Source organism: Ixodes scapularis, unplaced genomic scaffold, assembly GCF_016920785.2.
Source record: "Ixodes scapularis isolate PalLabHiFi unplaced genomic scaffold, ASM1692078v2 PGA_scaffold10__122_contigs__length_95168666, whole genome shotgun sequence".
Taxonomy (NCBI): domain Eukaryota; kingdom Metazoa; phylum Arthropoda; class Arachnida; order Ixodida; family Ixodidae; genus Ixodes; species Ixodes scapularis.
In genome coordinates this window covers 72,934,841-72,955,720 of record NW_024609836.1, presented here as the reverse complement: position 1 = coordinate 72,955,720, position 20,880 = coordinate 72,934,841, and the positions used below count along the sequence as shown (strand labels likewise).

Below are 20,880 nucleotides of genomic sequence, written 5' to 3'. Positions count from 1 at the left end.
TCGCCCACCCCCCTACCGCCTGAAATTCGTTAAAAAAGTGGGGTGGGCCATGTCTCGGTGGGTGAACACAAACACTTGAAAAAAAAGCGGGAAAAACCGCCTATTTTTCTCTGCGTATCTAGCGCTGATGCACAAGAGATACATCAAACTCAAAACTCGATTTAGTTTCATTGTTTTATAGAAAAAATGCTCACAAAAGAATATTTTACTATAGCGAAGTCCGTTGCTTGCATACGCGCTAGAAACACCGCCGATCTGCATATAGCGCGAACGTTTGTTCCGTGAAAGAATGTCAATATTATGTTCTCCTAGTTAGTAAAAAAAAGAAAGAAAGAAAGAAAAGTCTACAAGAAAATAGAAAAACCGACCAGGCGCAACGAGCCAGCGAGCGAGCGGACCAAAGAAGCGACCAAGAGCAATGCTGGGAAAGCGGGAAAGCCGGCGGTCGCGTTGGCAAATACTTTGGCGTCGGGCCAAGTCGGGGGCCTTGTCAATTGCAAGCTCTTGCGCAACTTGTTTGGTGCGTACATACGTGCGTCCGTCCAGGGCGGGCTATCAATGCACGGTTGGGACGCTCTGCAAACGTCTGTGTAGGACGTTCCAGCAAAGCTTTATTTACGCTTTGGCTTTGCCTAAAATATTGCACAACCGCGGTCGCGACGGGCGGGAAGAAGGAGCGGGTTCGCGGTGACCTTCGGCGGAGACAGACTTTGACCTAACACTCCGCGGTTACGTTAACAAACTCTTATTTTGTTATCTCCATCGTTTTCTTTTCGCACGGATACACGACCACTTTGGGGTCGCTCACGGAGGAAATGCGTAAACAAAAAGAAGTGTCTTTCCCTCCTTCGTTTTACTTTGTCACGGACGTCCTCCAACTGTAAGGTCCGCGACCGCGTCATTCGGGTAGGATGAGTGTTCGCGGATCGCAGAGTCCGCGCTGGGGTATTTGAAGGGGTGGGCGATGACTCGGTGTTTTTTCGGAAATCGATATTGGCCCAAAAAATGAGGTGGGCGATGGCTCGCCCACCTCATTTTTGGGCCAAAAAAATGAGGTGGGCGTTAAGAAGCGACGCCGGGTAGTGGTGCGAGAGTTCAACTTCAAAAATTGTTTTCTCGCTTTAAACAAAAATTACTCTGATTAAACTTTCAGAATCAAAAGACGATCAATCGTTCTTCCAAACCCACCACATTTTGTATTTTTACTTGGACCACCTCAGGGTGGAATAAACGGCTGTTTATGCGTCAAAACACACTTTTTGGCAACTTCAGGATTTTTGTTTTACTGCAAGGTGTTTAATTCAGCGGTTTAAAATATTTTTTATAGGCTATATACCTAGAGGGGGCAACCAGTAAACAGTTATATTAGGTCCCGGGAGCAATTATATATTTTTTAATAAAATAACAAAAATGTTTATTTTTGAATAAAATTATGCATTTTTTAAAAATATTTAAATTAAAAAAAAACTGCACAAACTCAACCACATTGTAAGCCGACAACCATGAAAATTTAAGAAAAAAATATTGTTGGGTATTTCATAAAAAAGCTCATTTTTCGTAAATTATTCAGTGATGCCTACCGTAATATCCCGAGTCATCGCCCACCCCCTACCGCCTGAAATTCGTTAAAAAAGTGGGGTGGGCCATGTCTCGGTGGGTGAGCACAAACACTTGAAAAAAAGCGGAAAAAACCGCCTATTTTTCTCTGCGTATCTAGCGCTGATGCACAAGAGATACATCAAACTCAAAACTCTATTTAGTTTTATTATTTTATCGAAAAAAATGCTCACGAAAGAATATTTTACTATAGCGAAGTCCGTTGCTTGCATACGCGCTAGAAACACCGCCGATCTGCATATAGCGCGAACGTTTGTTCCGTGAAAGAATGTCACCACTATGTTCTCCTAGTTAGTAAAAAAAAAAAAGAAAGAAAAGTCTACAAGAAAACAGAAAAACCGACCAGGCGCAACGAGCGAGCGAGCGAGCGGACCAAAGAAGCGACCAAGAGCAATGCTGGGAAAGCGGGAAAGCCGGCGGTCGCGTTGGCAAATACTTTGGCGTCGGGCCAAGTCGGGCGCCTTGTCAATTGCAAGCTCTTGCGCAACTTTCTTGTTTGGTGCGTACATACGTGCGTCCGTGCACGGCGGGCTATCAATGCACGGTTGGGACGCTCTGCAAACGTCTGTGTAGGACGTTCCAGCAAAGCTTTATTTACGCTTTGGCTTTGCCTAAAATATTGCACAACCGCGGTCTCGACGGGCGGGAAGAAGGAGCGGGTTCGCGGTGGCCTTACTTCGGCGGAGACAGACTTTGACCTAACACTCCGCGGTTACATTAACAAACTCTTATCTTGTTATCTCCATCGTTTTCTTTTCGCACGGATACACGACCACTTTGGGGTCGCTCACGGAGGAAATGCGTAAACAAAAAGAAGTGTCTTTCCCTCCTTCGTTTTACTTTGTCACGGAGGTCCTCCAACTGTAAGGTCCGCGACCGCGTCATTCGGGTAGGATGAGTGTTCGCGGATCGCAGAGTCCGCGCTGGGGTATTTGAAGGGGTGGGCGACCCCTTCAAATACCCCAAATACAAATACTCGGTGTTTTTTCGGAAATCGATATTGGCCCAAAAAATAGGGTGGGCGATGGCTCGGGGATGGGCGATGACTCGGGATATTACGGTAGTTTCACGCTGTTTTCAAAAATTAAAATCGCGCTCACGTCATCACAAATTTTTTTTCGTCAAAACTATTTTACGGTATGGCTACGGACATTGTGGCCGAAGCCCATGAATTTTTTTTTAGAAATCGAAGGTGGTCGAGCGCAACGTCTGGGACGTTTCACATGGAATGACCCAGAACCAAATTGTGCGTTCACTGAATGGTGGCCCATAGGAGCTCGAAACCTCTCAAATTACCTTGATACTTCACGTAAAGCCGAAAATGCAGAATGTGTTGTGTCAACCTATTTTAATCTGTTTAGAACTAGTAACTACCATTTTGCTCGTTTGGGTTTTAGGATAATCTGTTAGAGATGCCGACACAAACACACAAAGGAGTCTGCATCAGTCAGCTTTTTGCTAAGTCTCAGGGTAAATTCAAACTTTTGTGACTGAGGCCAAACCTTTGTGACTGACTTAGGCCAAACTTTTGTGACTGACACATGGCCAGTATTCGGCCATCTATCGGCCGAATCCGCGCCGACGAGCGGTCATCGCTCGGCCACCTATCAAAGGCCGATATGAATGCGGCCGGAATGCACTCACCGAGCACCGGCCAATGGAAAACAGACGGCTTACAGATGAAAGGCCAAAGATTGGCCAATCGTCTGCACGCCACCTGGGAATGATTCCACTGTTGAGCATCTTGGGTTCCATACATGGCGAGAGTAAACAAAACCCTTGGGATAGTTTTCTTGCTTCATGAATGTGATGAGCTCATCCTGGACACTAGCTAGCCAAAGAAAAACGTCTGTGGTGTTTCTTTAGCAAGCTTTACAGTCACAACTCGTTAATATGGACCCCGTTGTTACGAATACAGTACAACCCCGTTATAGTAACTCCGCACATAGTAAAACTCCGGTTAAAGTAAAAGCAAGCGCCTGTCCCGACTGGATTCCCATTTCCTCAATGGCTCAAAATTCTGATATAGTAAACCATCAAAACTCGAATACCTGTTATAGTGAAACACGGCACACCGACGAAGTGTCATTTTCCCGCGAGAGAATAGCTTCTGGGTGAACGCGGTTTGATTTGTTTCGTAGAATTATTTTATGTAACAATCTTGAGCTGCAGAACTTTAGGGGGTAGAGGCTTCGCCAGGCACTGTGCCTTTATCTCTGCACCCTATGCAATCAACCCACGAAACAAATAAAGAAAAAAAAATGCACATCAAGACGAGGGCTTCAAGACACGAGTGAAGAGTACACAGACCTGGTAGCAGCCTTCTTTGTCCAGACTCAGCACCAGTGCCATCCTAGAGTTCTGTGGATGGCACTCCCAGCGGAAAGAAGACGGCACCGGTCGGCTGGAATCAACCTGCGATTCAGGTCATACGAGGAAATGAAGCACCTGTGCGAGACGACAGCCCAAGTCCGTGTTTCGGTCTCTCTTCAGAAGACTGCGACCTGAACAAGAAGCTTTCAAACGACGGCCAAGAAGGCTGCCCATCTTGACATTCATTGAAAGGAAAGCTCCCCTGAAATACTGATTGTCACAAATTTCTAACAACTTTGCACCCTGTGTCAAGTGAACCCTTCTGAGCACAGTTAACAGGTATCTCCTTAAAATATACATTTTTGTGAAATAAAATCAATTCGGAAGTTGAATCGCTTCTGTTTCCAAGTCTGGCCGCAGTAACATCATCGGGGTTGTCTCGGAGCCATGCAAGAATAATAGCTTGTGTGCGAATCGATTAGGGATGTCAGCTGAACTGTTGTGCGACATTAAAAATGCTAGCATGACTGCCTTTTAATGCGGAATGTGCCGATGGGCTAGATTCCACGCAAAAAGTGTTAGGCTTCAGTCTAACAAAGAGCTGTTACATGAAGACAAAGGTCAGATAAAGCATCATAGCCCACAGCAGGCAACGGATAAGCAAATAACTGTGTAAAAGCCATACTTCATCGTAATCAAGCATGATTAGCGAGACTTACAAAGTGGCTCGGTGGGAATAAACCCTGGACCGTGCGATCCACAGCCTGACGCCGTTCCTCAGTGCCGCGAGAAGGAGACGAACGGGAGCGCAAGCGGCTGAACTAAAGTCCAACTCACGGGAGCCTGAGGTAGCAGGCGACTGTCGGCACGTGCAGCTGGCTCCCGAATGACGAACTCCCCACGTAATCTCAAGACAACATGGGCGGATCATAGCGCAGCGACAGATAGAGCAGCAGGCGTATGATGCCGCAACTTCGCACAGCAGGCAAGAGATGGCGCAGCGGGTCCAATAGCCCTTCTCCCCTCGCAACAAGGCATCGCACGACATAGCCGAAATTTTGTGATCCAACATTTCGAAAGTAAATCGGAATGCAACTTAGCAAGCGTGTAACTGCAACTGGATATGTCCGTAAGACCGCAACGTAACCTAGTTACTTTCCCAGCTTTGCCAGTTCGGAAGGCGATCAAAGTGAGAGAGACGAGCGAGACGAGGCACAGGCGCACGCACCTCAACGATGTCGACACTGTACTCGTCGCTGGGGTCGGCCCGGGCGTCCACGAGGCAGGGGTTGTTGTACTTGTCCCTGGGCTCGAGGAACAGGTGGTGCGGCAGATCCCTGGTGCACACCACCGTGCAGCTGTGGTGGATGAAGCCCGTCTTCTGCGGATCCGGGCGCCCTAAGTGACCGAGGCACCAGGTCAGGCTAGTTGGTACACGTTAATACAGAACGCGTCGAGGCCCGTTTGCGCACTCGCGTTTGCTTAGAACCGAGGACGGCAAACCTTTGCTCTAGCAAAAGAGATCAAATGTATGCACTGCATATGAAACATGGTTGATTGTTTAAAACATTGTCAAAAGTTTTACGAGACAAGAAAAAGAACAGTGCACAAAAAAAATTTATTTATACAATAACTGCAAGTGTCCACGGCTACCCTATAGATGGTGCCAGTGTGTTCTCTCTTTGTGAAAGATTTTAAGAGGTTTTAAGGTACACGGTCGTAAGGAGTCACAAGTGTGTGAACCAGCCTTCACGGAGCTGGTTTTTTTGTGAGAAAATTGAGGAGTTATTCTCGACCAACGCGCAGATCAAGGTTATGCAAGCAATATGGCCCCATATGGGCATCACTTACATCCCCCGCTAAATTCGGCAGAAAAATTGTGACGAACCGTGACGCTAAAATATTGAGGCCGGTTAGTTTGGTTAGCATTATGACCAATAAGCTGCACAATGGACAGACAAGGAGAGCACGATGAAGACGGGGCTAGCACCAACTCGCAACTGTCGTTTCAATTAATGCACTTACGAGAAAAGAGAAGCCAGAAGTGAGAGTAGTTACGTATAATCATAAGACGAAAACGACACTACTTCCTTCTCTTTTCTCGTATGCGCATTAAAACGACAGCTGTGAGTTAGCGCTAGGCATGTCTGGTGTTCTTTCCCTTGTCTGTCCTTTGCAGTATTTTGTGGTTCATAGCACCATAACATCCTGATGTCAACACCATTACATCATGTGAGATGAGAAATGAGAAAGGTAGACATATACAGGGCATCTTTAACAAATTCTGAGTCAACCTGTGTACACCTTTCTCATCACCAAATACAAGGACGATAAAAATACATTTTCAGCCCTGCCGAAAAATATTTTGCAAGCCTGATGCATTGATGGGGAAACACGTCGTGTTGAAAGCGGCACTGACCCGGCAGGAAGTTCTTGAGGAAGGGGGAGCCCCGCACATGAACCATACCGAGGAGCACCGACACGCTGCATGGTCCGGCACGCCGCACAGTGAACTGGACACGTGCCTGATTGGCCTCGCTCGGATGGGCCCCTCCCAGCTGCACGTCGCAGGCCACCTTGTGCCCGCCCCCGGCCACCACCTCCACCAGAAGCGGGTCTTCGTTGCAGATTGGGTAGGCGCGGCCATTGCGCTGGAAGAACTGAGGGCAAGCGATTTGATGGTTAACATTCAGAGCATTACTATAAGTGGCGAGTAAGTAAAGGTCGAGTAAAATTGTATAAAGGAACAGGGCTCGTTACCTGAGAGGTAAGGTTCTGCAGGTATTTGAAATTTCAAATAGTAGTTTAGAATAATATGCTATTTGATATTTGCTTTGAGATTAACTGTGATATTTATACTTTTCGATGTGCTGATCCCGACAGATTAGCCCCGTTAGTGCACTTCTCACCGAGCACTGCGGGGAAGCAATACCCAGAAAAGTCAAATTTGGGGGTTTTACGTGCCAAATCAACGACGGGCATCTGGCACGCCCCAGCGAAACACTATCAAGGTAAGCCTTTTTTTTTTTCATCCTGCTTAAAAGCCGACGTACCAACCTCGGTTTTCTGCAGGGAAGATAATCCTGTTAGCGCTCCCCTCTCCTAATCTGCAAGGGGAACCAGGTTGGGGCAAAGTAAAAAGTGGAGAGGATATCGGGAAGGAGGGGGCGGGCTAAAGGGGAAAGCGCGAAGTGTACGTCGGCCTTTAACTGGCACTTTCCCATACAAGTTCACCGGGCAGGACAGCAGACAGAGGAAGGAGAGGGCACCCACCTTGACGGTGAAGGTGACGGTGGAGCCCACCTCCTGGGGCTCCTGCCAGTCGAAGTCGACCTTGCAGCTGGCCGGGGAGAGGTACTTGCCGGTGAGGTAGCCGAGGAAGCCGAGCTTGGCCGACTGCTCACACAAGATGCCCGAGGGGGCCGGCATCATGGAGGCCACGCCCACCAGCAGCGACGCCAGCGCACACACGCACACCATGCCCCCTGCATGCACAAGCCAAGACTCTTGTTCGTCGCACGCTGGGACCGGAGACGGCAAATTCGTGCCCTAGAGAGACGCTGAACTAAAAAAATGTTTTTTTATGTGTCTGGATGAGACACATATGTAACAATATAAACTTTCATACAAAAAAACAACATTTGGCATTGTTGTTTAGGCAGTGCAAGGTTGGTCTGTGAACAAGCAGACAACTAGATTCTGTACCACGCCGAAACGAACAGAGAAAACGCGCCTAAAGCCAAGTGCCCCAGGAAAGAGCAGAGTAGTGCGCGCCTTATCTACGGCCACCTCGTCAGCTCGCGGCGACTCGCCACCCGCATTTACCCCGGAGGCCGACATCACTCCTGGGTGGCACTTCTGCCATTCTTTTTGCGTCGACCTTAACATCCCGAGAGATGCCCCACCCCAGAAAGATAACCTGCCTTCCATCTTTGGCGTCATTTGCTATTTTGCCAAAAACAGCAAAAAACAGCCCACTTCTAGTAGTTTCAAGGCCTTGCCCAATGGTGACCTCGGCAAAAATGGTGTTACTTAGCCACGTCGGGCGATAAGCGAACATCACTGACTGGGAATGACAGTCGTCTTTGGCTCATTACCCTTCCCTGCGATCACAAGGTTCGTAGGTCGCAAGATCTACAACTAGAGTTTTTCCAACTTGTTGCGATCGCACACCGAAAGTTAGCCCATTCCTTATTTTCACCCAATTTGTTTTCATGTTTAAGTGGGTCATCTCTCGAGATATTACGGTAGTTTCGAGATCTCGTCGTCTTGCGGCTTGAATATGCTCGAGAAGGAGCGAAATAGACGGAGAGGGCTCCCAATGGAGGCAAAAGGGAACGCACCGGTTCCCCATGGCTCCTCGCGCTCCCGAAGCAGACGCTGCCAGAGCTTTTCGGCCGTCGCCCGGACCGCCTGCGGATCCCTGGGCAAGAGTCCGAGAGCGTGGACCACCTGGGCGGGCCAATGGTCCTTGGCCCCGCCCTCCTCCCGCGCCCGCTGCACCAGCTGTTCCAGGCTGTCCACGCCAGCGAGGAAGTTGGCACGCCTGCGGAGAGTTGGCGCTGCAACGTTAGAAACAGCCGGCAGCTCCGGTACGGTGTCTGGAGCATGTATCCGGGGCGACTACTAACTAGAAGACATGGCCTCCGCAAGATGTCGTCGTTGGCTGTTGCTTTTTCTTCTAGGTAGTATATCCAGGACAAACATAATTGTTTAGTTAGGACATGCTTAGAATAGCCAGCAGGATTATACTACCGTAAAATACCATGGAAGCACCCACTTTATTCAGTGCTCAAGATTAACGTGTTCCAAACATGGAAATTCTGCCAATTATATGTTAATCACCCAACTTGACAGGACAAGTGCCCATGCCTAGATTAATCCAGTTTTCTGTGAAAGTTGGGGGGGGGCACTCCCCCGGTACTTTACACTATGTTTTCCCGTCTATAGGTCGCACCCCCATATAACTGACTGTTTTCATACAAGAAGTTAGTACCCAGGGTGACGTTGTAAGGGCCAGCACATTCGGCATGCCTTGCGAAATTCAAATTCCAAACGTACATACATGTAATTGGGCACGCTAACATAATTTTGAAAGAAGTTTTATGTTTCTTTTCTTTTAGTGCCTCAGCTCAGAGGTAGCGAGATATTCAAAATGAAACAAAATCGGATGCCGTGTATTTCCTGTCCTACACCAGCCTGTCTGTCGTCTGCACACTGGTTTATGAGCTAGCTCCCAGGTGGCTCGCTAAATGCCAAAACGCTAAGAATTCATTGTAGAGGCTGGCAATGAGCAAGATAATCGCAATAATTAATACTTTTATCGAAATATATGAGCAATGACGACCTGGGAACAAGCTCACAAACCACAGTGCAGACGACAGGCATTCAGCATTGGCCTAAGGAAATGTACGGCCACCATTTTTCCTTTATTTTATTGTTTTACCACCTCTGAATTGAGCTCTGAAAAGAAATATACATAAATCATGTTCTGAAACTATGTTTACATGCCATATTTCAGGTCTTTATGTTTAGAATTTCAACTTTACAAGGCGTGCCAAATGTGTTAGTCGTTACGGCCAGACCCTGTATAGAGAAGTCGAACCCCCCTATAAACAGTTGTTTTCACACAAAGAGTTAGTTAAAGGTTACACCTTTCAATCAGTCCCACCTACATGTCTATACAGTCAACGCGGCGAAAGTGCAGTGAGAAGCCCGTACATCAATATTATGATCACAAGAAAGAGCAAGTGTCAATATTCTCGTCAACGAATCGAACAAGAAATGTAACCCCCCTCCCCCCCCTCCCCTCCCCTCCCCTCCCCTCCCCTCCCCTTCCCCTCTCCCCCCCCCCGGGGGAAATATCTGCAGTTAAAGTCCACATTTAAAGAAAACAATGTGTAAAGTCACACTGTTATATAGAATTCAGAGACGGAAACTTTGTAGAAAAAATTAAATGCAGGCTTATACACCGGAAAATAAGGTAATTTATTTATGAAGCCCAAACACATTTAGAAGTGCCGGTTGGAACAGGTAATCTCGTAGTACTTAGCGAGATCACGTGTCTCTGCAGCAGTAGGGGCTGCAACTTCCTTTTTTTTTTCTATATTTTACTCCTCAACATTTGTAACTCTATCGTGACATGTCATCTGTCCCAACTGTAGCTAATCAGACTAAGCAGATTATCCCTAGGATAATCTTATATTTGCAGGTAGTTTGTTAAAGGTCACACATCCCGTGGAACTGATTGTCGATGTGTAAAAAAAAAATATATATATAAATAGCAAATAGAAATTGCATTAAAAAAATGAAAGCCAAAAGCACAAGGATGTGTAATGTGTACAAATATGCCTCCTCCCTTTTCTGTTTAAATTTCATCTGTGTTTTTTTTTTTTTTCAATTCCTTCAACAGTAGCGCGAGTCAACGAAAAGATAACACCTGTTTATGATGTTATGTACGTAAAATTAGATCCTGAGCACTAGCAAAAAATCCTTTCAAGGTCCCTTGAACTCCTTGCCTACTAATGACGAATGTCACTCGTGCCACCCCTTACAGACCATGAAGCCCAACCACGAGTGTGACTTGCATTTCAGTTTTGGCGCTTGTTTAGTGCGCTCCCTGGCAGATGGCAAAACCACCCCTGTTGCTCCATTTACCTTGGGTTCGTTGCTCGTTTATTTGGTGTTTGACAGAAAGACAACGCTCCATTTAGCCAAGAAAAGAAAAAAAGAAAAAAAAAGCAGTCGCTCGTGAACATTCACGCTAAAAGAATGTGGCTTTGGCATGGAGGTTCGTTTTAGCAGACAAAGATATACGAAACCTTTTTCTTTTTTTTTTTCTTTTTTTTTTTAAGGGATTTTGCTAGGGCATGTGCGACGACGAATCGTTCGGCCTTCCCAATTTTTAGGAATCGGACGATAGTTTGATGGGCAGTGACAGGAGCGACAAAAGCGACGTGAATCCTGCAAGCATCCCATCAACTTCGGCGCTTGCATGTCAGTGGGACTTGGGCCAGAACTCCCAATTTAGATCAAGGTGTGACACCTGGAAATCGAGCAAATGTTTTTTTCTTATTTCAATGCAAATTGCCCATTTAAAATAAAAATTTAATGTACATCCCTCGAAGGGGGAAAAAAAAAAAAAGAGTAGGCGAGGGGTTAAAGCGCTGTCTCCACACAGAACACGACTGCCTCCGACTTTTGCCGGACAGAATTTCGCACGCAAAGTACCCCCCCCCCCCTCTCCCTCCACTTCCCCAGGATCCGCCTTACCGCTAATCCGCGCGCGAAATCGTGTGGGTCAAAATTCGGCGCGTGTCGTGTTCTGTGTGGCCAACCGCGCGCGCGACCGCGCTCACCTTGGCACGCCTGCCCTGCCTCGTAGGAGTGCTTCTCCGACGCGCACCCACGAGCTGCAGAGAAGCCGCCGCGTAAAAAGAGGCCCGCACGTGATTTAGAAGGGCGTCGGCTTCCAGCTTCCCGTGGCGCAAATCCGGGGCGACGGGACGCCGGACGCCGGCCTTCCGCGTTTTAACCCGTTCGATGAGTGCACTGTATACAAAGGCAACGAGCTCGAGGTTCTACCCACTAATTATTCCAACCGGAGCTCGGTGGACCGACGTCACCGCGCGCGCTCTTGTCTCCTCCCCGTCGGTTTCTCGGCGCATTACAACGCGAATCGAATCCGACAAACGCTCGTGCACGCGCGCTTGTACCTGCCCAAACACAAACACGCGCACGTGCAAGGAAGACGCAGCCGCGCGCGCTCTCCACTCACGCGGAAGTGCAAGCACACAAACATATATGAGTGTAGGCACATGCAGTGCTCCTAGTCTCCCATAAATTGCGGGGAGTCTCTCTCTACACACTCTTGTATGGGAAAGGTGTGACGTGTGGAGGCGGTCGTGTTAGACAGATGCGCGCAAAAGTGATGGTTTCAGAACTCGGTAGAAGCTCCGCCTTCAGCACGCGTTCCTCGTTTTATAGGCCGGGCTTGTCGGCGTGCGTCAAGGGCAGGAAGCTCGCACTGGAGGCGGAGCATCTGCTGCATGTCTAACCTGTCACCGACCATTGTGCGTAAGAGTCACCCGGCATGATTTTTTCTTTTTTTACAAAACAGAATTGTTTAACAACGGAACACAAGCAAGCCTCACGATTGTTTTGGTCGTTAAAAATAGCCCACCTAAGAAGAGAATTGAAGCATCCGCCATTTTGTTCAACGTGAGATTGACACGGCAACTTACAACTTTTTTTTCGCAACCTTTTTTAACACGCCTACTCAACCAAACTTCAATGGAGAAAAATCCGATGATGACTCAGTGCAAGTTATAACTGTGGTTTCGGCAACGCTAGCTCTATGGTCTGGGGATCTCAGACCACCCTCCAAACAAAAGAAAAAGAAAGAGCGGGAGAGGGGGGAAGCCGAGACCGCCCCCCTCCCCCCACAAACATTTGCGGAATCCTTTTCTTTGTTTTCATTTTTTTTTTCATTTTACTGCAGTCTTGCTGAATACCAAATATTGTCGCTTATCTTCGTGTCCCCAACGAGCACTGTTCTCCACTGCTCTAGTATATTTTTAATGTCAGCCCTTCAGTAGTGCCATAACAAACCGGGCCAAAAAAAAGGGGAAAAAAAAAAGAAAGCCCGCACGACAGTAACGACACTAAAGCCGGCCACTTCCGGGTATCCGTGGAGGGCACGGGGAAAAACAGGCTCGTTTGGATGCAGGGGCAGTCACGCTTCATCGACACCGAGATCCCCAAACGCCGACCGCACGCACTCTTCCGCGTCTCTCCCCATAGGGAGCCTCCCTCTCTCCCCATGGGGAGCCTCCCTCTCTCTCCCCACATATGGAGCCTCTCCCCCAGTGGCCATGCCGCGCCAGTAATGAGGATGGCTCGGGGAAACGCGGTTGGATGCCGCAAACATTTCTTTTTCTCGAAATCTTCGAACCATTTAGCAAACTTCGACGAAGTTCGAGAGAAATTTAAGAAAAAGAGAAAACATTTACGTAAGAATACATTGACCTCCACCTGAAAAGAAGTGACACTCGACAAAGTGGAACTTTTGAAGCAATGTCGCCCCACTTCTCCACAATAATTTTTCATATTTAAAAATATATAAAAAAAATGTATACGGCAGATTGTTTTAAATTTAGTCTGAAACGATACGCTCGATACATATTGCGCATCCTCCTCCGCCAGATGGCGTCAGCTCGTTTCAGTGATGGAGGCGGCATCTCTGAGCTTTTGTAGCAGGTTCTGTAGCAAGCAAAGTGTTGGTTTGGAGCACCTACTGACGCTTTTGGAGCAGATGCCAACATCCACTAGCACATCACTTTAAGATTAAAAGGTGATTGCTTAGCTAAGTGAGTTCCTCTTTGATAATGATTGAGGGTTCCCCTTTGATACTGAAACAAGGCAGACATTAACAATGTACTAGGGTAGTGGGAAAAGTACTCTTTGACGACACGAAGAAAGGCGACAATATTTGGTATTCAGCGAGGCTGTAGTAAAATGAAAAAAGAAAATAAAGAAAAGGACTCCGCAGATGTATATCAGAGGCGAGGAGTCTCGGCTTCCCCCCCCCCCCCCTCTCTCTCTCTCCCTCGCACTTTTGTTTTGTTTTTGTTTCGTTTGTAGGGTGTTTTGAGGCCCCCGACCATATAAAGCCAGTGTTGCCGAAACCACAATTATAGCTTGCAATGAGTCATGATCAAATTTTCGACCACTGAAGTTTAACTGAGTATGCACGTTGAGAGAGTTTGAGGGGAAAAGTGGAACAAAATGGCGGATGCCTGGATCTTCTTCTTAGGAAAATTTTTAACGACCGGAAAAAAATCGGGAGGTTTGCTTGTGACCCGTTGTTGGACAGATGGGGCGCAAAAGGAACAAAAAACCTTCTTTTTAAAATATGGCTCTGGCTAGGGTAGGTTGAATGAGCAATACTTCAGTTTGGATAAATCCTCTCTACCCTCTTCATTTCACACTCGGTAGTTTGTTAAGCCCGTAAATATAATTTCTGTAAAATGCCAGCAAAAACCAACATATCCGCTAACACGCCTGCCAATAAAAATGCACCCTCCCCAAGTTTCATGAACCTACCAAACCGACCCCAACCACCCACAAATATTAAAAAAACCTGCACGTGTGCTTTAAAAGTAACACTGCTCTTTTGCGGCGTTGAAACCGGAATGAAGTCAAAGTTCGCTGTCCTTTCGATCGACAGCTGCACGGGAAGTACCGCATTTATTTATTTTTGCTTTCTCGGCGACGTTTTTTTTGTTTTTTTTTTAGAGAGATTAAAGGCCCGTTCACACTCTTGCGACCGAGTACGACTGAGAGAGACGAGATCTCTTACAACTTCTTAAATGTTTCTAGAATGAGGGAACACACTGACATTGTGGCGCCATCTATGCGGTGACCCTAGAACTGCATTTCACAAAAGCGAAGGTTTTGCGGGATTTCCGAGGTCAAATGTGCGTAATACCCATAGAAAGGCTCGTTTATAACATTGACAAAAGTTTTTCGAGCCAAAAAAGAAAGGATATTGCGCGAGAAATAAAAAAACGGACCGCCGAGTTTACACTCCTTCCCAATAGATGGCGCCAGTGTGTTCTCTGGTTTAAGAAGTTTTAAGGAACCCAGGTTTAAGAGGTCGCAAGTAGTCGCAAGAGTGTGAACGGGCCTTAACTGTTTTACCATACCTGCATAAAGGCCCGTTCACACTCTTGCAACCGAGTACGACCGAGAGAGACCAGACCGGTTTTTGAGCCTCTTGCGATCTCTTAGGACCAGCTCCGCTGCCTCGCATCCGGTCCTAAGAAGTCGCTCTCAGTCGTACTCGGTCGCAAGAGTGTGAACGGGCCTTAACTTACATTTCAATCCAAGGAAAATAGACCTGTAATAGGACTAAACGTAATTTCCGCGCCAATCGCGCTAACCCAGACGCTCACCCTAAGGTCCCAAAGGTAGCGCAATGTATTGTCTGGGCAGGGAAAGAGAAATTTCCCCCTCCCGCGCACCTTTCTCTATCCCGACACTCGTCGGTTGTATCGCGTTAAGGCCCGTTCACACTCTTGCGACCGAGTACGACTGAGAGAGACGAGATCTCTTACAACTTCTTAAATGTTTCTAGAATGAGGGAACACACTGACATTGTGGCGCCATCTATGCGGTGACCCTAGAACTGCATTTCACAAAAGCGAAGGTTTTGCGGGATTTCCGAGGTCAAATGTGCGTAATACCCATAGAAAGGCTCGTTTATAACACTGACGAAAGCTTTTCGAGCCAAAAAAGAAAGGATATTGCGCGAGAAATAAAAAAAAATATGCCGGACCGCCGAGTTTACACTGCTCCCCAATAGATGGCGCCAGTGTGTTCTCTGGTTTAAGAAGTTTTAGGGAACCCAGGTTTAAGAGGTCGCAAGCAGTCGCAAGAGTGTGAACGGGCCTTTAAGGCCCGTTCACACTCTTGCGACCGAGTACGACTGAGAGAGACGAGATCTCTTACTTCTTAAAGGGGCCCACCAACACTTTTTTGACAGGTTTGAAGTTCGCGCTGAAACGGAGCTCCATGAAAGCAGGAACACCGAGGAAAAAAAATATTACACAAATTCGCAATATTTTGTGAGTTATTAGCAAATTAAATATTGCAGAAAACAACTTTAAATAAGCAAAACATAGCGCTTCATGACGTAAAATGAAACAGTTTAGCGATTGGAGCAAAGCGGTTGGCCAATTGGACGCGAGTTTGGTTGATAGCCCGTCGGCCCGGTCGGCTCGTCGGCCATTAGGCCTAGCTGCAACCATCGTAGCTTTGGGATCGGGTTGCCATCATCGATGAATTTACCGGGCTTATCGGATTTTTAGTGCGGATTTGGGTGTCGCGCCGTACGAGGACACTCCACGCAAGCGCCGCGTCTCTGCCTCAGTCCGCTTCGACAGCCGCGGAACACTCGTCTCCCGCAACTCCGCCACCGGAGCCACCTCGGCGAGTAGGAGGGAGAAACTGGTGAGCGGTCCCGTTGGGCACCGGTCCCGTCGCCGCACTTCACTTGAACAGTGAAAAGTCTGTCACAGCACTAAAAGAAAATAAGGGTTCCCCTGGCTCCTCTTACTGCTTTTAGTTGACCGGGACCGGGGGCGCACAAGTGAAAATACGATGCGCGTTGTCTGCATGGATCATTTGTCGTCTGCTCGCTATGGTACGTCGCGGACGCCGCTGGGAGGCGCGCATGAGCGACAAGGCGTTGTTTTCGCCCTTTTTGAACTTTACTTTGCAACTTTATTAGCTCTATAAAAATGACTTGTTAGAGAAATAATGACGGTTAACGTGTGATATACTTTATTTCGCTTCAAAATTCCTGGGACGGCTCTCGCCAATCACGAAACCCAGAGAATGTGACGTATAGTGAAAGGGAGCGCCGTTATGCGCGCGCATTCGGCACCTCGAGGCGCCACCGTCGGAGGAGGTGTTTCCGAGTTGTCAAATTAAAATACGATGCGCTAATATTTTCAAACTCTTTCGTTGTCCACTGGGTTTCCGGGACCTCTAGCGTGTAGAAACCGCAAAAAAAAGTCGACGCTCAAATGCTGTTGGAGGGCCCCTTTAAATGTTTCTAGAATGAGGGAACACACTGACATTGTGGCGCCATCTATGCGGTGACCCTAGAACTGCATTTCACAAAAGCGAAGGTTTTGCGGGATTTCCGACGTCAAATGTGCGTAATACCCATAGAAAGGCTCGTTTATAACATTGACAAAAGTTTTTCGAGCCACAAAAAGAAAGGATATTGCGCGAGAAATAAAAAAAAAAATATGCCGGACCGCCGAGTTTACACTGCTTCCCAATAGATGGCGCCAGTGTGTTCTCTGGTTTAAGAAGTTTTAAGGAACCCAGGTTTAAGAGGTCGCAAGCAGTCGCAAGAGTGTGAACGGGCCTTTAGGGTGAGCGCCCGAAGGCTCCCTAGTATCGCGTTTGACACGCGACCACACCCAGCAGCACCTGGATCATTTTTAGAGCCCTGCATATCCGCGGATTATCCGCGGATCACCTGCGGATATCCGCAGTGGGCGGGTGCGGATAAATATGAAAAACTTAATAATGCAGCAGCATCAGTCGTTTCGGGAAAGCGCGTTCTTGTTTGGCAGGAGAAGAGCGGGGAACGCTCTTTGGGCCAAGAAAACCCAAAACGTACAAGCCAAAAGAAAGTAGAAGCCCGCAAGTGGATCTTTGCCTACAAGTATTCGCAACTCCAACGCCCCATAGGTGGCGGGGCGGTAGTTCCAAGATGGCGGAAGAGACGGGGATAGATTCTCCAGGATATCCCGTGCGCCTGCTCGTGCTGACGCTGTTCAGCGCGCTAAAAATTTATTTATTTGTCTACAAATGAGAAGCGGTTAGGGAGGGATCATATTGCAGGTGACGGAGATCCTGATGCACTTTAGAAAAACGATCATGCTGTTATTTAACAGAAACCTCAAATTGCGAAGCTTGGTGGTGAGCGAGCGCGTTTTAGGCACCGGCCAAGTTACTGTTTGTGGCAGAATATTTTTGAGGGTGATGAACATATGTTTGCGGCTCTGCCTAACCATTAGTGCTCTAAAAAGAGAGCCGGGAGCGGTGACCGTCAAGCTTCGGAAGAGCAGCGTACAAAGTATTGGTGTCTTCGCGTCACAGCCTCACAACTCGCTGCTCGCCGTCTCGGTTTTAGTGTATTGCAACACGTAATCAAACTGCTCTATGGTTATTGATAGAAAGTTTGTTACCGCAGGCTATCGTGCGGTGTAGCATTACAACCGCAAGGTCGCGCTGCGCCTTTGAAGCACATATTTTCAGTGCGCGCCAGGAGCGTTGCCGTGCTCATCGCTCTAAAAAAAATTGTAGTCCTTACATCCCTTGGCACCATATACAACACTCCAAAACTGCAGTTCGCCGTGCAGCCCACTGACGTCAAACTGACGGCCCTAACTTTTACGAGAGGCTTGATGACGGGGCATTATAAGACATTCAACAACTAAAGTAGGCGTCAAAGAGTACCGAAAAAAAAAAAAATCGAACGAGGTTTTGCAGTAAGGACAAGAAAACACCGATTATTATTTTTTTTAGTCATTTACACTTACATAGGCTATTTTAAAAAGTTGCACAACTCGGCTATCAAGCCGCTCGTGAAAGTTGGTAGCGCCGGTTGAACGTCAGTACGCTGTACGTCCAACTGAAGTTTAGGGGTGTCGTACGCTCTGCAAAAACTGCCTATTAACATAACCGGCGTGTTCAGGGGTTTTATTTATTGCTCTATCAAAAATAAATATTTTAATATACCGTAAATCTTTTGTACCTTGATGTTTGCAACATTGCGGTCCCTCTGGCCAAATCTGCGCGTTCTAAGCTCTCGTCACAAACGGCTGACTAATACAGACCGGCTTCAAATGCTTCGGGCATTCCTTTATCGGCTTTGTAATCATCTGAAAGAAAGTACGGGTATTCTGTCTTTTTTGAACTGCTTGGAATAAATGGTCATGTTCCCTGTAACGGCCTTAAAACGCGAACCTATTCCCGATTTGTATTGCTCGACATACCGTTACGCGACGAGTTTACTCCTACTTATGGCAAAGAATAGACTTTCCGTAGACCGTACTATAGAGTTCTTTATTATTAGTGGGAGCGTTTTCCGTCACGTTGAGTACAGGTTGAGCTGGCGGCCAAGCACAAGACCGGAAATCCGCAGCGTATGCGATACACGAGAAGTCCCTAATGAAATTAGACATCGCGGTCCTTCGTGCAAGGCTGTTGCAAGGCGGAGCACAAGAATTGCTTTTTCAACGCGCTCACTTTTTTCGTTAAAACGGCTTCACGCATCAAGGCCCACAGTCCCTGCCACCGTCTCCGCGCCGCCGCCGCCGCCGCTGTCCCCGCTCCTCTGGTTCTCCGTTCGTCCGCGGGAGGGCGAGCGGCGCGCTGGAGTTGCGAATAGATCGAGAAGACTGGATTCGATCCTCTGGAGTGTCGGAACTTGCGCCAGCACGAGTTTACGGAGCCCATTCTTGTGGCGCAGTTTGTGCATGCCATCCCAGCATCAAGTGCATCAAAGGAGAGAGACTTCCCATTAGCTGGCATTAATTTAAGAGAGGCGAACCGCTTTGAATCCGTTCATGTTGAGGATATTCTGTTTGTTCTAACAACAACCTCGGCAAGTGAAACGTTGCGTCTGTGCGCGTTTTCTTTTTCTCGACAGTTGGCACTGAGCACGCAGTCCAGGGCTCGTGTTTAAACCTGAAACCGTTAGGGAGGTGTTTCCATTACTGAATATTGTGATATTTTTCCCAGTTGTGTACTCGCGCCTTACCACATATACCCGAGCACTTTGCTGCGCCGACTGAGTGCCTTTCCACTCCCATTTTTTTTTTTTTATTGTTTGGCCTAAATAAAATGACACAATGTTAGCAGTCTGTCGTTTGTTAATTTTCATGTTTATAAAATAGGCGTCCACTGGAAGTGGGCTCTATAGAGCAAAACGGAAAACTAATATTAAAATTTCCTTCCTTCTGAGCGCATCTTCTGGACAGAGTGTCAGTGTCGCGGACTCTCAAGAAGACGATCTCATAGCTGCGATCATCTTTCAAGCGATGCGAAGTGTCTCTGGAAGGATGACCGCTTATTTTACGAATACGATAAAACGACTTCCACCGTATTCTGACACGAAAAGCTCGTTGTACAAAAGTGAAGCAGACGGCTTATAAGATACCATCCAGATACTTTTTCTTAATTTTTATTCGTGCTTGATTTCATGATGCAAAATGAATGCGCGGATTGAGGGTCGGATGCGGATGATCAAACTGTAATCCGCGCAGGGCTCTAATCATTTCCAATGGTCGCGCATGCGCATAATAGCCAAGCTTTACAATAAAAATCGAAAAAAAAAACAAAAAAAAAAACTCTTGACCATCCTTTACTTTGATCAAAGCACCGGAAGGTTCACGACAGCTCTAACTCCTTTCTATATGCTGAGGTCCGGTTCGATCAAGTTCGACTTTTCTGAACTTCTAACGGAAACTTGGCAATTAATATATATGTAGGTGCATTTTAGATTAGGCACATGTTATCAAGACGCACGCGTTTCAAACGCCAAGAGCGACGCTTCTTCCACCAACAACCACATCTTGTAAGAACTACTTCGCCAGCAGATAAACAATGGGCGAAACTTTTTTCGAATTTACTCGAACTTCGCCGAAAGTTTCGAAGATTCGCCGAACCAGTCGAACATCAGGTTCGGCCAATGTTCGCCGCATCCCTAGTTCTTTGTGTCTGTCACGTAGCCCCATATCGCCTCCCCGGGGGACCCATCTAATCAGTCCCCCAGAGGAGAGTCCAACGCTCCTTCCGGCGTCTCCCCAAATCCGCTCCTTCCCCATTGCTGCTGCCGTTTCCCCGTCCCTTCTTCATTTCCGGTTTCACGTCTCGTGTTTTCTTTTCCCCCGCTGACCCTTATTTATTAGCGTTAGTCCGTCCGCCACCCTTTTTTTTTTTTTTTTCTGTTCTCCGGGTCTCTGTTTGGTGTTTTGTTTCGTGCAACTAGCCTCCTTTCCCCATTTTTCCCCATTTTCTTTACCTAGCAGTTGTGTGTCTCTCTCTCTCTCTCTACTTCGGGAGCTCGCTGAACTCCTTCCTGTCACAGTCAGTGTGGCTCTTCCCAATCCTCCCTTTTTACCCCTTTTGTTATTGGCTTTGTTTCCCTAATTCGCTGTACGTCTCCGTACTGTTCCTTGTTTTCTTTTATTTTCCTTATTTTCATCGCATTGTTAATATCATTGCCGGACTCACTCCCTGTCTATCACCCAGTAGACAATAATATAGCCAAGCCTCGAGCGTATAAACTAATTTTCTTTTCATCCCTAAATCTCCCCACCACGCTGCTACTCTTTTCCCCTCACATGGTCGAGGCCAAGCTGT

The 20,880-nt window shown here is 47.3% G+C and overlaps 1 protein-coding gene across 1 annotated transcript in view; it reads right to left on the bottom strand.

The window, feature by feature from the left end:
• LOC8053792 (apoptosis-resistant E3 ubiquitin protein ligase 1) overlaps positions 1–20,880 on the bottom strand; it is a 118,241-nt gene that overhangs the window by 25,640 nt on the left and 71,721 nt on the right. The window contains exons 5-9 of the mRNA XM_029989821.4: positions 8,274–8,476; positions 7,204–7,415; positions 6,350–6,590; positions 5,159–5,328; positions 3,928–4,032 (exon numbers count right to left, since the gene is read on the bottom strand). Of these exons, the coding sequence (XP_029845681.3) occupies positions 3,928–4,032; positions 5,159–5,328; positions 6,350–6,590; positions 7,204–7,415; positions 8,274–8,476 (931 nt within the window). The remainder of the gene's footprint in view (positions 1–3,927; positions 4,033–5,158; positions 5,329–6,349; positions 6,591–7,203; positions 7,416–8,273; positions 8,477–20,880) is intronic.